This window comes from Microcaecilia unicolor, chromosome 7 (assembly GCF_901765095.1).
Source record: "Microcaecilia unicolor chromosome 7, aMicUni1.1, whole genome shotgun sequence".
NCBI lineage: Eukaryota > Metazoa > Chordata > Amphibia > Gymnophiona > Siphonopidae > Microcaecilia > Microcaecilia unicolor.
The window spans coordinates 232850356-232867293 of record NC_044037.1 but is presented as its reverse complement, the minus strand read 5'-3'; the positions used below and the strand labels follow the sequence as shown (position 1 = coordinate 232867293).

The window sequence follows — 16938 nt, the reverse complement described above, 5'->3', positions numbered from 1 at the left end:
GAAAGGGCAAACCTATATGCCTTTAAAGTGGGCACCACCAGCCACAACACCCCTGCTCAACTGGCAAAGCACAGGAGCCAACCCAGGCAGTCTGAAATCCAGGAGCTGATCAAGCTACGTCCACACCTGCTGGGAGATAGAGAAATACTGAAGGCAGTTGGGGCTAGCCGTCCAAGAGGCACTATGGTTTTTCAGTGTTCTCTATCTCCACCTGCTGGTAAGCGGATACAACCCATCAGTTAATGGATTCATCTGCTGCTGATGACAAGGAAATAAAAGCTTACCTCAGAGGCAGAAATTCAGATATACCTACCACCACAGAACAGAACCCCCCCCCCCACACAGGAAAGACAAGTTACTCCATGCCACAATCAACCATCACCCTGCTAGAAAGGCAGCCAGGGGAGGTAGGGGAGGGGAGGGAACCAGGGTCACTGGATATCACCCTAGCTGGCAGATGAGGAATTCAGGACCAAATGCTAAATAGTAGTAGTAGTAGCACTGAGTATCAACTAAAACTAGCCCCAACACAGCTACCAGCACACCCCTGGCTCCACTGTCACCAGAAGCATCTGGGACATGAGCTACCAGCCAGCAATCCAGAGCAGCTGCACGATCCGTCCACCATCCGCTAGGAGACAGAGAAAATACTGAACATTCCAGGCTGCACGATACCCTTAGGGGGCAGTTTACTTGGAACTAGTTTCTCTGTCTCCTTCCACTGGTATAAAAAGAAGTCTTATAGAGGGGATAGTTCGAAAAGCACTGAAAGAGGCCTTGGTAAAGCCTAGTTTAAAAAAAACTCTCCTTAGATCCATACTCCCCAGGTAATTATCGTCCGGTGTCAAATCTTCCATTTTTTATCTAAAATAGTAGAAACAGTTGTGTTTACTCAGTTACAATCCTATATAGAAACAAAAAAATATACTACACCCGAGACAATCGGGTTTTAGGAAAGGGCACAGTACAGAGACAGTTATGACTTCTCTTTTAAGTGAAATACATACTAGACTGGAGTAGGGTTATATTGCATTGATTATTCACTCGATTTGTCAGCAGCATTTGACCTAATAGATCATAATCTATTACTTAATTGTTTGAAGGAAGTTGGCATCTCAGGCACGGATCGGTCATTTAAAGTTGTACAAATTCGTTCCATTTCAAAAGTTCATTCAGTTTCCTGTGGGGTACCACAAGGATTGGTTTTATCGCCAATTCTGTTTAATCTATACATTAGTCCTCTTTCATTACTTATCCTATCTTTGGGTATTAGTTCATATTCATATGCAGATGATTTTCTCTTGATCCACTATGTGAAACCACTGGACACTGAGTTAACACAAATTCAAAATTGTCTTGAGGAGGTGGCTAGTTGGCTTAAAAGACATCATTTAGTTTTCAATCCAGATAAGACTGTTACATCTTGGATAACAGGTCGTGAAGTAGTTCCTCCTGTAATACCTACACTGTTTAACAAACAAATACCAACGGTACAATCTTTTAGATACTTATGAGTAATTATTGACTCAGCTCTATCATTTAATGAGCAAATATCTGAGATAGTAAAGAAATCTTTTTATCATCTACGAAAATTGCGTTCAATTAGAAATTCAATTGATAAAGACTCGCTACATACCCTAACATATGCATATTTTATGACACGTCTGGATTATTGCAATATCATCTATGCAGGCCTTACTAAGATCAATATAAAGTGGTTACAAATGATACAAAATACAGCTGCTCGTATTATTTGTAGGGCTTCAAAATATGATAGGATTACACCTCTCTTATACCATCTTCACTGGATCCCAGTTGAAGCCAGAATAAAACTTAAGATTCTTGTATTGACAAATAAAGCCTTACATTTACTGACTCCATCATATTTAGCTAATTTCATTATACCATACTCTCCCATATGAACACTTCAATCACTTACAAATAATAGATTAATAATTCCGTCACCTCAAAAGGCCAGATGGGAGTCCACCAGAACCTCAGCTTTCTTTTTCCTAGCCCCTTCACTCTGGAACTGCCTTCCAAAAACTATTAGAATAGAAGAGTCCTATATTCATTTCCATAAGTTTCTGAAAACATATTTGTTTCAAAATACGCTTGATAATAATCTGGGATGAAAGGGAAAAAAACAGACAGAATGAATATGTATTAACCAGTAATATGTTTAATTATACTTGTGGTATGGATGGTTGTCTTTTGTCTACATACTTTTTAAAATGGATGTTAGTGTTTTGCAGTGCTTTTCTATCAAATTAATGGATTTCTTATATGTTTTTAATATAAACCTTAGTTATTATGATGTAAACCGTTGTTTTGCGAACGCAATAAGAAACAGTATAGTAAATAAATAAACGATAAACCCATTAGTATGGACTGGTCTGGTATAGATGACAAGGAATGACTTGGATAAAGCAGCAAACACTGGTTCCAACATAGATTCCTATGGTATTCCATTATTTACCTCCACATGTTTAAAATTGACTATTTAGACCTAGCCTGTTTCTAATCTTTTTAGTTTCCAATCAGTTACAGGATGCCACCAACTATAGTGGGCTATATTGTATCAACTGACCTACCTCCATCTACATTTTTACTCATATCTTATAAAAGTTCTAACTGGTAGTTCAGAACATTCCTTTGTTAAACCCATCTTGGCTCTTTCCCTATTAACACATGGCTATCCACATGCTTAATGGTTTTGCTCAATAGCTTCTACTGTTTTGCCCAACACCATAGTCCATCCAGCTCACTGTCTAGTTTCCACCAGAGCCCTTTATCTGCCTCTCTTCAATTCCTACTCTTATCTGCTCAATGCTGTTAAGTGAAGGATCATGCTGCTTCTACGGCATAAACATGTTGCAGGGTTCTGAAAGCATGAAGTACCATCATTCCCACTTCTTCCTGCAACTTAGCACTCATGCCAATATTCATCAATAGACAGTGGTGTGCTGGCAAATTTTTAACAACAGGCTCTCTCCCCGATCCACCTCTGCACCCCCCCCCCCCCCGTCCACCCAAACTGCAGAGCTAGCTATACCTGGGGAGAGAGAGCTTGGGGGGGGGGGGGGCAATGCATTACTCTCTCCAGGAAAAAAAATGTTAATGCTCCCAGGTTCTAATCTAATTCATGTTTAATGTGGGATAAAATGCCACAAATAAGAAAATAAATAGATAGAAACTCTGAACATTGAGCACCTAATTCTCATAACATGATGTCTGTTTTAGAAGCCCTTTACCAAGTTCTCAGATGTGGGTGATATCTCCGACGGAGCCGCTACCCAATGTTCTCTAGAAGCCTTTGGAATGCCCCCCTACTGTGCATGCAAATGCCTTCCTACCTGCCAGAGTTCTGCAGCACCCGCAGTTGGTTAAACAAAGCATAAAGAACGCAACTCCTAGGGGAGGTGGGAGGGCATGTGAGAATACTTGTCCTGCTATCCTCAGAATACCTACTACAGGTGAGTAAATCTGCTTTTTCCGAGACCAAGAAGGACAGAGTCTCACCTGGGACTTCCTAGCTACCAAGCTCATGAAAAACAAATGATCAAATGGGACTTGTAATGGTAAGGCTGAAAACCTATCTATTCACCAAAGCTTATCACGAGAATCCATAACTGACTACAAATCATCAACACCCCTCCCTCGCTTAGACCGTCTTCTTTCTGTAACTGCTTGAGAAGATTGAATACTAGCCTTGTTATTATATCTTTGTACCACCAAATGTATTTCTGTTCCCTGAAATGGTGATGCCATTACAGGTTTTTGTAAGCCACATTGAGCCTGCAAACAGGTGGGAAAATGTGGGATACAAGTGCAATAAATAAATAAATAAAATAAGTAAGGCGAACAAGGACCAATACCACTAACAAAAACAGTCCTGTTGTGAAGGTGCAGCCTGGAACAGGAAAGAATGTGCTTAGGAGGGAGGAGTTGGATTCTAGGCACTAAATTTTGCAATATTGTAAGCAAACCAGCTGTCATGTGGGGTACTCTGCTCAAGACAGTAAGTAGTAAGATGTGAACATGTGAACAGAATACCACGCTGCAGCTCTGCAAATCTCTTCAATAGAGGCTGACTTCAAGTGGACTCTAGAATCAGCCCAGCCTGGGAATAAGTGAAAGATACAATCTGCTAGACATTGGATAAAGTGTGATTACTGAAGACTGCCCCCATCCTGTTAAGGTCAAAACAAAAAGTTGGGTGGACTGAATATGCATTAGTCTTTTCCAGATAGAAGACAAAGGCTTACCTGCAGTCCAAGATGTGCACTGTGCTTTTGCCAGGATGGGCACAGGTTTTCAGGAAAAATAAGAAGAAGAAGAATAATTGACTGGTCATGATAGAACTCCAACATTACCTTCAGAATGTAGGATGTGTGTGGAGAACTACCATTATGATGAAACTGTGTAAGGTGGATCAGCTACTAGGGCCTAAAGCTCACCAACTGTGAGCTGAAGTGACCATCAGCCAAAATACTTTCCAAGTCTAGTACTTCAGATGGCAGAAATCAAGTGGCTCAAAAGGAGCTTTCATCAACTGGGTGAGGATGACATTGAGGTCCCATGACACAGTCGGGGGTTTTATGGGGGTTTTGTCAAAAGCAAACCTCTTATGTAGTGAACTAGAGGCCGTAAAGAGATGAGCTTACCTTATACACAGTGATGGTAAGCACTAATTGAACGGAGGTGAACCCTTACAGATGGTTTTCAGACCAGACTCAGTACATAAGTAATGCCACACTGGGAAAAGACCAAGGGTCCATCGAGCCCAGCATCCTGTCCACGACAGCGGCCAATCCAGGCCAAGGGCACCTGGCAAGCTTCCCAAAAACGTACAAACATTCTATACATGTTATTCCTGGAATTGTGGATTTTTCGCAACTCCATTTAGCAGTGGTTTATGGACTTGTCCTTTAGGAAACCGTCTAACCCCCTTTTAAACTCTGCTAAGCTAACCGCCTTCACCACGTTCTCCGGCAACGAATTCCAGAGTTTAATTATGCGTTGGGTGAAGAAACATTTTCTCCGATTTGTTTTAAATTTACTACACTGTAGTTTCATCGCATGCCCCCTAGTCCTAGTATTTTTGGAAAGCGTGGACACTTCACATCCACCTGTTCCATTCCACTCATTATTTTATATACCTCTATAATGTCTCCCCTCAGCCGTCTCTTCTGCAAACTGAAAAGCCCTAGCCTCCTTAGTCTTTCTTCATAGGGAAGTCGTCCCATCCCCGCTATCATTTTAGTCGCCCTTCGCTGCACCTTTTCCAATTCTACTATATCTTTCTTGAGATGCGGCGACCAGAATTGAACACAATACTCAAGGTGCAGTCGCACCATGGAGCGATACAACAGCATTATAACATCCTCACACCTGTTTTCCATACCTTTCCTAATAATATCCAACATTCTATTCACTTTCCTAGCTGCAGCAGCACACTGAGCAGAAGGTTTCAGTGTATTATCGACGACGACACCCAGATCCCTTTCTTGGTCAGTAACTCCTAACGTGGAACCTTGCATGACGTAGCTATAATTCGGGTTCTTTTTTCCCACATGCATCACCTTGCACTTGCTCACATTAAACGTCATCTGCCATTTAGCCGCCCAGTCTCATAAGGTCCTCTTGAAATTTTTCACAATCCTGTCACGAGTTAACGACTTTGAATGACTTTGTGTCATCAGCAAATTTAATTACCTCACTAGTTACTCCCATCTCTAAAACATTTATAAATATATTAAAAAGCAGCGGTCCTAGCACAGACCCCTGAGGAACCCCACTAGCTACCCTTCTCCATTGTGAATACTGCCCATTTAATCCCACTCTCTGTTTCCTATCCTTCAACCAGTTTTTAATCCAAGCAGTTTTTGTGTAGGACAAGAAAGCAGATCCCAGGCCTTGCCCTCATACCAAATGGCAAACCTCCTCCACTTAAAAAGTGGAGGGACTACAGCCTGAAAGGCGGTGCACTGTGTTAATGCAAGATATTTGAGCAATAGTTTTAATTTTCTCACACGTTTGTAAGAGTATGCTTTGGTTTTCATACAAGATTCCTTCCTCCCACCAGCTTATACCTATTTAGAATGCAAAGTTATTTTCTCATACATTAAAGCTAGTTTTTAACTACTTCCTGAAATCAAAGAAATGGTGGTCTTACATCTTACTAAGAAACAGTACTACTTTCCATCAAGGGATAGCTAACAGCACATGACAAGACATGCCAGATGCCTGGGCAGAGATAATTTAAAAACCTTTTTTATTTAAATGTAGTTTCTATTATGAAGCTTTATTACACAGTACTAAAAAAATCTACACAACAGTATCATGAAATATTTCACCTCAGAAAGCCGATATAAAACAATGTTTCTCACCTGTAACAGGCATTTTCCTTAGTCAAGTGGTTCCCAAAGATGATCCTGGAGGCGCCCCAGCCAGCCAGGGTTTCAGGATATCCACAATGAATATTCATGAGAGATTTTGCATGCAATGGAGGCAGTGCATGCAGATCTCTCAAATATATATTGTGGAGAAAGGTCAGAAGAAATCCCTCTTTCACACTGCATAGAAATAGAGGGTAGCTCAATACTGAAAATATCTAGTAGGCCCTCAACATTAGACTGAAGCGAGACTGAAGAGTGGGATATCACCCAATTGTGTGCCTCACTCATGAGCAGATCAGAAGCCCCACGCTGTTCCAAACAGTGATCTAAAAATAGTGCCGGAACAGAAGGGGGCTATACCACTCTTATGATCAGAGCTAACAGCATGCAAATTTAAGCACGTTATTAGCTCTGATCATAGGGGTGAAGTGCAGGAAGATTGTGCCTGAGTAGGCACTCAAGCACAATTCTAGCACACTTGTTTGACAGGTCCAGGTGGTCAAAAGCCCGGACCTGTCAAACATTCGAAGGGGCTATCCCTCCACACCCTCCGGCAACCACATCCCGCCCAAGCCCCCACCCCAGACACCAACAAGGGGGCTGGAGGTCCGGTGGACCTTCAGCCCCCCTAACACTCCCCCCAACAACAAAAAAAGTGCTGGAGGTCACCAGGCCTCTAACACATACCCTGGTGGTCTAGCAGCGACTGGCAGCGATCCCCCCTCAAACCCCAGCTATCTTGAATGGAGGAGGCATGTGACCCTAGTCCCTCCTCAGAGTGCCGCCTCCAAAATGGTGACAGCCAGCCCTGTCCAGTGTATCCTGTGATGCGCTTTGCGGGGCTACCATTCCATATATGGGAGAACTTCCTTATATGGCATGGAAGCCCTGCTAAGCACAACGGACGTCGCCATTTTGGAGGGGATGCTCATCAGAGGAGGGACTAGGATCGCGTTCCTCCTCATTCAAGGTAGTAGGGGTTCAAAGGGGGTAGGATGGCAGTCAATCACTGCTACACCACCAGGGTATGGGTTGGAGGTCGTGTAACCTCCAGCAGTTTCTTCTGTTGGAGGGGAGTGTTAGGGAGGGCTGGAGGTCCTGTGACCTCCAGTCCCCACCATGATGGTGTCTGGGGGTGTTGGGGCCATAAGGATTGGGGAGTGGGGGGGGTCCACCAGACCCCCGGCTGACACAGCCCCGGTGGAGAGCTGCATCCTGCTGCCCAACTACTGTCCTACTTCTTTTCCTGCCGTAACGCCAGCTCCAAGCTGGTGTAGAGTTTTGAGCAGTAGAGCTCTGTCCCTTCCTAATCTTTTCCCTCACCTCCTACCTCTCTCCGCTACAGGAACTCACTGCCCATCCATCGACTTCATCACCTCACCTTCTCTCCTACCCTCTTCCTCCCTCTTGGCTTTTAATCTCCGCCTCTTTCTTCCGTCCATTTTGCCTTCCCCATTCCACCTAAATACCTCTCGCCTTCGACGCCTTCGTGGCCACACCTCTCCTACTCTCCTCCGCTCTCTTTTACTCCTTCTCTTACTCTCAGCCGGTGACATCAATCCCAATCCTGGCCCCCCTCAGCAACTATTATCCCAACTCTACAGATCTCACCGCGACCTCTCTAACCTCATCTCTATTTCTCTACTCCCCTCCTCTTCTCTGCCCTTCTCTTGCGCCCTATGGAATGCCCGCTCTATCTGTAACAAACTCACCTATATCCAGGACCTCTTTATCTCGCGTCACCTCCATCTGCTCGCCATAACAGAAACCTGGCTCTGCCCTGATGACTCTGCTTCAGTCGCAGCCCTGTGCCATGGTGGTTATCTATTTTCACATACTCCTCGCCCTGCTGGCCGTGGGAGCGGTGTTGGACTACTTCTCTCTCCCTCCTCCAGATTTCAACCCCTTCTTCCACCTCAATCTCACTGTTTTTCCTCCTTTGAAGTCCACTCTATCCGCCTTTTCTCTCCTCTGCCTCTTCGAATAGCGGTCATTTATCGTCTCCCTGATAAGTCCCTTTCATCCTTTCTCAGTGACTTTGACGCCTGGCTTGCCTTCTTCCATGATCCTTCCTCCCCCTCTCTCATCCTTGGTGACTTTAATATTCCTGCTAATGATCCTTCCAACTCTTATACTTCCAAGTTACTCGCTTTAACATCCTCCTTTAATCTCCAACTATGCTCCACCTCCCCCACTCATCAAAATGGTCACTGTCTTGAACTCATCTTCTCCTCCAACTGTTCACCCTCTAGTTTCCTTGCCTCTGATCTTCCCTCCTCTGATCACCATCTTATAACTTTCACACTTAAATCTCCTCCCTCCCAGTCCCGTCCTATCTAATTTATCTAGGAATCTTAACGATATTGACCCTTCATACCTATCCTCCCATGTTTCAAACCTCCTCTCTACTGTGGCACCATCCACGTCTGTCAACGAGGCTGTTTCTTCTTACAACAATACTCTATCCTCTGCCTTACACACTCTTGCACCTTTGATGACCCACCCTGTAAGGCGTACAAAACCCCAACCTTGGCTGACTTCTAATATCCGCTACCTACGTTCCTGTACCCGCTCCGCCGAACGCCTCTGGTGGAAATCTCGGGCCCTTGCTGATTTCTTACACTAAGTTCTTGCTGACATCCTTCCAATCTGCTCTTTTACGTGCCAAACAGGATTATTATATCCAACTGACCAACTCTCTTGGCTCTAATTCTCGACTTCTCTTCACCACATTGAACTCTCTCCTCAAGGTGCCCCTCCCCCCAACTCCCCCTTCATTATCTCCTCAGACCCTTGCTGAATTCTTTCACAACAAGGTTCAAAAAATAAACCTTGCTTTCTCTACCTCACCACCTCTCCCTCCACTAGTCCGTTCCCCTCATTCCCTTTCCTCCTTTCCTGAAGTTACTATTGAGGAAACTACACTTCTCCTTTCTTCCTCAAAATGTTCCACCTATTCCTCTGATCCCATTCCCACCCATCTTCTTAATGCCATCTCTCCTACTCTTATTCCTTTTATCTGTCACATTCTCAACCTCTCACTTTCCACTGCGACTGTCCCTGCTGCCTTTAAACATGCTGTGGTCACACCTCTCCTTAAGAAACCTTCACTCGACCCTACTTGTCCCTCTAATTACCGACCCATCTCCCTCCTTCCTTTTCTCTCCAAATTACTTGAGCGTGCTGTTCACCGCCGCTGCCTTGATTTTCTCTCCTCACATGCTATTCTTGACCCACTACAATCTGGTTTTCGCCCTCTCCACTCAACCGAAACTGGGCTTACTAAAGTCTCCAATGACCTATTACTGGCTAAATCCAGAGGTCAATATTCTATCCTCATTCTTCTTGATCTTTCCGCTGCTTTTGACACTGTCGATCACAGCATACTTCTCGATACCCTGTCCTCACTTGGATTCCAGGGCTCTGTCCTTTCCTGGTTCTCTTCCTACCTCTCCCTCCGCACCTTTAGTGTTCACTCTGGTGGATCCTCTTCTACTTCTATCCCTCTGCCTGTCGGCGTACCTCAGGGTTCTGTTCTTGGTCCCCTCCTCTTTTCTATCTACACTTCTTCCCTTGGTTCATTAATCTCATCCCATGGCTTTTCCTACCATCTCTATGCTGATGACTCCCAAATCTACCTTTCTACCCTGATATCTCACCTTGCATCCAAACCAAAGTTTCAGCGTGCTTGTCTGACATTGCTGTCTGGATGTCTCAACGCCACCTGAAATTAAATATGACCAAAACCAAGCTTCTCATTTTCCCCCCAAACCCACCTCCCCGCTCCCCCCGTTTTCTATTTCTGTTGATGGCTCTCTCATTCTCCCTGTCTCCTCAGCTCGAAACCTTGGGGTCATCTTTGACTCTTCTCTCTCCTTCTCTGCTCATATCCAGCAGATTGCCAAGACCTGTCGTTTCTTTCTTTACAACATCCGTAAAATCCGCCCCTTTCTTTCCGAGCACTCTACCAAAACCCTCATCCACACCCTTGTCACCTCTCGTTTAGACTACTGCAATCTGCTTCTTGCTGGCCTCCCACTTAGTCACCTCTCCCCTCTCCAGTCGGTTCAAAACTCTGCTGCCAGTCTCGTCTTCCGCCAGGGTCGCTTTACTCATACTACCCCTCTCCTCAAGACCCTTCACTGGCTCCCTATCCGTTTTCGCATCCTGTTCAAACTTCTTCTACTAACCTATAAATGTACTCACTCTGCTGCTCCCCAGTATCTCTCCACATTCGTCCTTCCCTACACCCCTTCCCGTGCACTCCACTCCATGGATAAATCCTTCTTATCTGTTCACTTCTCCAGCAATGCCAACTCCAGACTTCGCGCCTTCTGTCTCGCTGCACCCTACGCATGGAATAAACTTCCTGAGCCCCTACGTCTTGCCCCATCCTTGGCCACCTTTAAATCTAGACGGAAAGCCCACCTCTTTCACATTGCTTTTGACTCGTAACCACTCGCCTCCACCTACCCTCCTCTCTTCCTTCCCGTTCACATTAATTGATTTGATTTGCTTACTTTATTTATTTTTTTGTCTATTAGATTGTAAGCTCTTTGAGCAGGGACTGTCTTTCTTCTATGTTTGTGCAGCGCTGCGTACGCCTTGTAGCACTATAGAAATGCTAAATAGTAGTAAATAGTAGTAGTAGTAGCACCACTGTTTGGGGGCGCCGGAATGAAAGAGTACACCAGCATACATTAGCAAGCATTAGCTGCTACTTGCGTTGATCTGCTCCATGCTCTTTCATTCCGGCGCTACAGGAAGTTGATCATAAAGTGCAAGTAAATGCGGGCGCTAGTCCAGCACTAATGGCCTCTAGCACCTGCATTTACTTCTGATCATCTGCCTGTCAATCCTGCTTGTCAAAGAAGTCAAGATGCCCGCAAAAAACAATGGACATAAGATCATTTCTTTTAAAGCAAATAGTAATGTGCTTGTTTACACTGTAAACACGGTGTAATTCAGTTAATTTGCTGTCACTTAGAGGCAGATGCACTAAAGCTAAATGAGCCTTTAATTACTCTCCAACGAGGAAAATTTGATCCGTTGCATGCATCAAAGAGCTTTTACCGAGGAAGCCAGCAGCTAACGAAAACGGAATGGAGATGAGCAATTAGTGTGAAAACCCCATTGAAACGACATGCACTAACCTTTTCCGATTGCCTTTACGCAGGAAAAAGGCAGGAAAACTAACGAGAGGTCTGGACCACTCGTTAGGACAGCTCTGTGCCAGGAAAAATCATTAAGAGAAAAAATAAACAAACTTTGAGCCAATCCCAGCGCATTAGCAGAGCTAAAAGCGCTGTGATTGGTCCAAAGGACATCAGAAAAACATAAATAAATAAAAATAAAAAAAGGATCGGGAGGGGGCAAGGGCGCTCATCAGGAGCGTCCTGTACGGACGGCCTTGCCCCCCCCCCCCCGCTGCTCCCCACTTTCCGCCGCTCCCCCCACCCCGAAAAAGCAAAATTCTAGCAGCCCCTGCCCCCCTCCCTTCCTCACTACTCTCTCACCTCAGCTCCGCCTCCCGACATCCTCCGTCCTGTGCCCCGCCCCCTTTTGGGGTCGTCGCCGCCATTCCCCTCCTCCATCGGGCCCCCCTCCCTCTTACCGGGCCCGTGCAGCGCCTCTCTCCTCTGTCCGAAGGCGTAACCCTGACGTCAGACAGGGGCGGGCCCAGCAGGAGAAAGACGCGCCATCGAAGCTGGGCGAAGGCAGGCATCAGCTTTCTTCTTGCCCGTGCAGCGCCTTCGGACAGAGGAGAGAGGCGCTGCACGGGCCCGGTAAGAGGGAGGGGGGCCCGATGGAGGAGGGGAATGGCGGCGACGACCCCAAAAGGGGGCGGGGCACAGGACGGAGGATGTCGGGAGGCGGAGCTGAGGTGAGAGAGTAGTGAGGAAGGGAGGGGGGCAGGGGCTGCTTGAATTTTGCTTTTTCGGGGTGGGGGAGCGGCGGAAAGTGGAGAGCAGCGGGGGGGAGGGGGCAAGGCCGTCCGTACAGGACGCTCCTGATGAGCGCCCTTGCCCCCTCCCGACCCTTTTTTTTTTATTTTTGTTTTGATTTGGGAGCCATGTGCTTGTGATTTGACTGTGTTTTGACTGTTTGTGGCATGCACAGAGCAGCTAACATAACGCTTGGCTGCTCTGCGCATGATTTGGGGGCCGATTAACGATGTGTATTGTGATTCTTTGATACATTGTACGTTTCAATACCGATCTCAGCATGTGTGACTTTTTTTTTTGGTGCATTTTTCGTTATTTTAAAATCGTTAGGGACTTTAACGATTTAGATTTTTTTACGTTTGGTTGCTGCATCTGCCTCTTAAAGCAAATGCTGAAAGAAGAATGAATTGGGTTGTCCCTTTATTCTTTTGTTCTCCTTCACAATGCACTTTGAAGAAAACTTAAATGTGAACTATGCTATGATCCTTTCAATTCCTGCCAACAATGATGATCATCAGGTTCTGTGTAGAGATGACTACCTAACATTTGGAGAATTTTCTTTGTAAAAACCCATGCTAACTGAATTTTAACCCTTTTCCTCCATCTGGCAAATTGATCAGAGTAATGTGAAGGCTGGGAGAACTGAAGCACATAGGGAAACTGAGACCTAGCATGAACGCCACTGCCTTCAGGTAAACTGGCAGTAGAAATTCAAATAAGTTCTAACTATATGCTCTAAGTGCAGAGCAGGAAAAAATCTAAAAAGTTGGGTAACTTCTAGCAGCAAGAGAAAAATCTAAATTATCAGTCCTTCTGGTACTTAAAGTTTTCTTGGTTTTTTTTTTTTTCCTTATTGCCCTCTGCAAGGTCTTTCTACCTTCCCCCTTCCATTTCATGAAGCTGCTTCCTTTTTCCATTAAATTTGCCTCTTCCCTCCCCCTATTTGTTTATGCAGGTATATGTATCCCTCCAATGACATTAGGAATTCTCCCTCTACTAACCTCTTCAGCCTCCCCTCCCTGTTCTTGCCTTCTTCCCTTTTCTTTTGTTTGTCCTGTATACATTGTAGTTCCTTTGAGTTATTTTTAGCTATTGTAAACCACTTATGATGGAATTTTCCCTGGGCAGTATATCAGGTAAAAGGGAAACCTGACTCCATTGTGCAGTCCAAACAGCTGCAGTATACATCAGCTGCATCACTCCTTAGCATGTAACAAGGTTAAGCCTTTGATCACCTGACGTCCTCAGCACGCACTTTGCAGATGTTGCTTACACCTGTACATGTCATTCTGTTCTGCCAACTCCTCACCAGTGTTGTGCTAGTTACTCTCCAAAAGTGCCCAAGACTCAATCCTCCCGCAGAAGTCGTTTGATCAGAGCTAATAGCGTGGACCTCCAGCTTCCCTAACCCCCCCCCCCCCCCAGACAAGTTTCCCTTCCCGCCCCCCTAACCTCCCCCCGATACAAGAGTACATGGGGCAGGAGCACCCCTAACCCCCGCCCCCATTAAAAAAAAACTGACCCTGGGATGTACTGGGCAGGACTTTAATGCACCAAGCAGGGCAGGATGCTGCCATTTTGAAGGCAGTACCCCAAGAGGAGGGACGGCTACTCCTTCTTCCCTTCTCAAGATACTGGGGAAAGGTTTGGGGGAGGAGGGCACTAGGCCACCAGGGTGGGTGAGGGTAGGGTTGCCCACTGGGCTACCAGGGACAGTTTTTTGACAGGGTGTTGGGGGGGGGGGGGCAGACCTCCAGCCCTCTCTGTGCCCTTGTGTCAAGGGAGGGGTCAGAGGGCTGGGAGAGAGGGAGAAGGCTACTGGGCCACCCAGGGAAACTTGCTTTGGGGGGGGGGGGGGGAGTCCTGATAGTGACAGCCCGGGCTACCTGGCTTGGACAGGGAGAGGGGAGGGGGAAGGAAGAGAGGAGAGGTGCTTTAATCCTAATGCCAGCTCGGAGCTGGCATAGAGTTAAGGTGGTATTCTGCCTGTACAATCAGAGCGCTGTGTCCCGATCTTACGGACGGAATACCGCAGAGCTCATTTAAATGAGCTCTGAAGCACTCCCTGGAGTAAGCATCGTTTGCTGCGCCAAACCCCTCTGGTCATTGTGCGCTGATAAATGCAGGCGCTAGTAGCCTCTAGTATCCGCATTTATCTTTGATCATTGGGTCCTAGGACCACCATTTCTCTGAGACAGAGCGAAATACCTAGCAAGTTTATTATTAAAAAGGATGAACAAGGGAGAGTGAAAAGATGGCGACCTGAAGCTCGTACACTCAACGGCCCAGCTGACCTCTAAAGTTTTGTCTTTGTTTACTTGAAATTTCCTCTCTGCAATTGCAGTTACCTTAACTGAGAGGAAGGGGACAATCGGGGGGTCAGCCGCCAATGGCCAGCGTTTTGTCCCCTGTGCAGCAAGTGTGGGACCGCTGCGTGACGAGCTGCCCACAGATGACTGGGTTGGTGAGTCCTTTGATTAGCTCCGGCGAAGAAGCGTCAACGCTCTTGGACCTGGAAATAACTTCATCACTCCTGAATCATTTAACCACCATGTCCAAAGGAGTGGAGAAGTGAGTTAGGAGTGAATGCTGAAACGGAAGTCGTTTACAGCTGAACTCGTGTCGGCGGTGCCACTCCTAAACCCGCAAGAGTACATAAGTACATAAGTAGTGCCATACTGGGAAAGACCAAAGGTCCATCTAGCCCAGCATCCTGTCACCGACAGTGGCCAATCCAGGTCAAGGGCACCTGGCACGCTCTCCAAACGTAAAAACATTCCAGACAAGTTATACCTAAAAATGCGGAATTTTTCCAAGTCCATTTAATAGCGGTCTATGGACTTGTCCTTTAGGAATCTATCTAACCCCTTTTTAAACTCCGTCAAGCTAACCGCCCGTACCACGTTCTCCGGCAACGAATTCCAGAGTCTAATTACACGTTGGGTGAAGAAAAATTTTCTCCGATTCGTTTTAAATTTACCACACTGTAGCTTCAACTCATGCCCTCTAGTCCTAGTATTTTTGGATAGCGTGAACAGTCGCTTCACATCCACCCGATCCATTCCACTCATTATTTTATACACTATAAGCTTGCAGTTTTTGGCTCCCGTGGAGGTTACATTGAATATCATCTGGAAGGCGCTCCAGGACCTAACGGTGGTAGTAAAGTTTGCTTCCGATATAATCTTATTATTGAGCCATATGGATAATCTAATTGAATCCTTTCAGAATGAAAAATTGATATGGCAAATTAAGTTCTACAGGAATAGGAAATGGTTAAGATTTTGAAGATGATAATAGACCAAAAAATTTTGAACAAAATGAATATTATTACAGATGATTAATATCGAGATTGTTGTTTTCCCAGAGTTCCGGGTATGACTCCTAAAGTTTTTTCCTCTGAAATGATTCCTCTTAGTATATTTATTCAAAAGGAGTGAAGCCTGTGAAACTGGGATTAACTTAATCAGTGGGAATTGGATTAGAGACTCAAGTGTTTGTATTGTTAAATAATTTCTGGTTTTAAAAGAGAAAAAATTAAATCAGTTGTATTATTTCCACTAATATTGGACAATAAGTATGTTTCCAACAAAATAAATTGACTATACACCGTTTTGGGTTTGAAAAAGCCAACCAGACGATCAATGTGGAATAATGATTCAGATAATAAATAACGGGATAATCAGGTTAATACCACATTTTCTTTGTTTACTGTTGTTTAATTGATCTCCTTGTCTTGTTTCACTCTCCCTATTTTGTGGTCTAAGGAAGAGTTTACAATTATCTAATTTAAATAATTCTTGTATTATTTTGTCTGTATTTCTGGCAAGTTATTTTAGTGCTTGTAAAATTAAATTCTTATAAATAAAATTAAAAAAGGATGAACAATTAGAGAGAAAAAAATAAAGATGCAGATGTGTTAAATCTTTTTGCCAATAAGATTGCATCAATATAGTCACCATCGTATAATCACTGGTCCTCTACGACCTCCTCCCTGGGTGTTCATTCGTGCGCTTCTAATACTTACAAATACTATATATCACAGCCATAATGCAAAACATTGCTGCCAACCACAGCTACTTAGCTTATTGCGGCTCAAACAAGGGCCTCCCCAACGGTCCCGTTTCGCCAACTGGGGCTTCGTCAAGGGAAGAGTGCCCCGCGACGCCAAACTGTGGCAGAAACCCAGCAAGCCGTTAATACGCAAAAAGAATGTGTGCAAAAAGAATGTGTGCTATAGCACCTTTAATTTTCCAAGCTTAACATTTTATATACATTTTAGTTTTTCTCCATCTAAGTGATAACCAGTTTGTAGCATCACAATCGTTTGACAATAGGTGATATAGCACATACTTGGACACTAGAAAAGCAAGATTTTAAGAGTCTTCACCCCTACCCCCTTTACATTGTTGTATTTTATTTGCCCTCCAAACTATAATACTTTAAAAAAAATTTCCCCAAAGCATCAAATGCACTTTTGATACAGTTGAACAATTCAAGTGAAACTAAGATCTAAATATTCACATTTTGTTACCTGCTATTTGTACTGATCCATCTTCTCCCAAAAGAATGTTGCCAGCTTTTAAATCCCT

General features: G+C 44.8%; 1 protein-coding gene across 1 annotated transcript in view; it reads right to left on the bottom strand.

The window, feature by feature from the left end:
• The window catches only part of STK39 (serine/threonine kinase 39), a 479134-nt gene that overhangs the window by 265587 nt on the left and 196609 nt on the right, over window positions 1–16938 (bottom strand). Inside the window, exon 5 of the mRNA XM_030209520.1 lies at window positions 16881–16936. Within this exon, the coding sequence (XP_030065380.1) occupies window positions 16881–16936 (56 nt within the window). The remainder of the gene's footprint in view (window positions 1–16880; window positions 16937–16938) is intronic.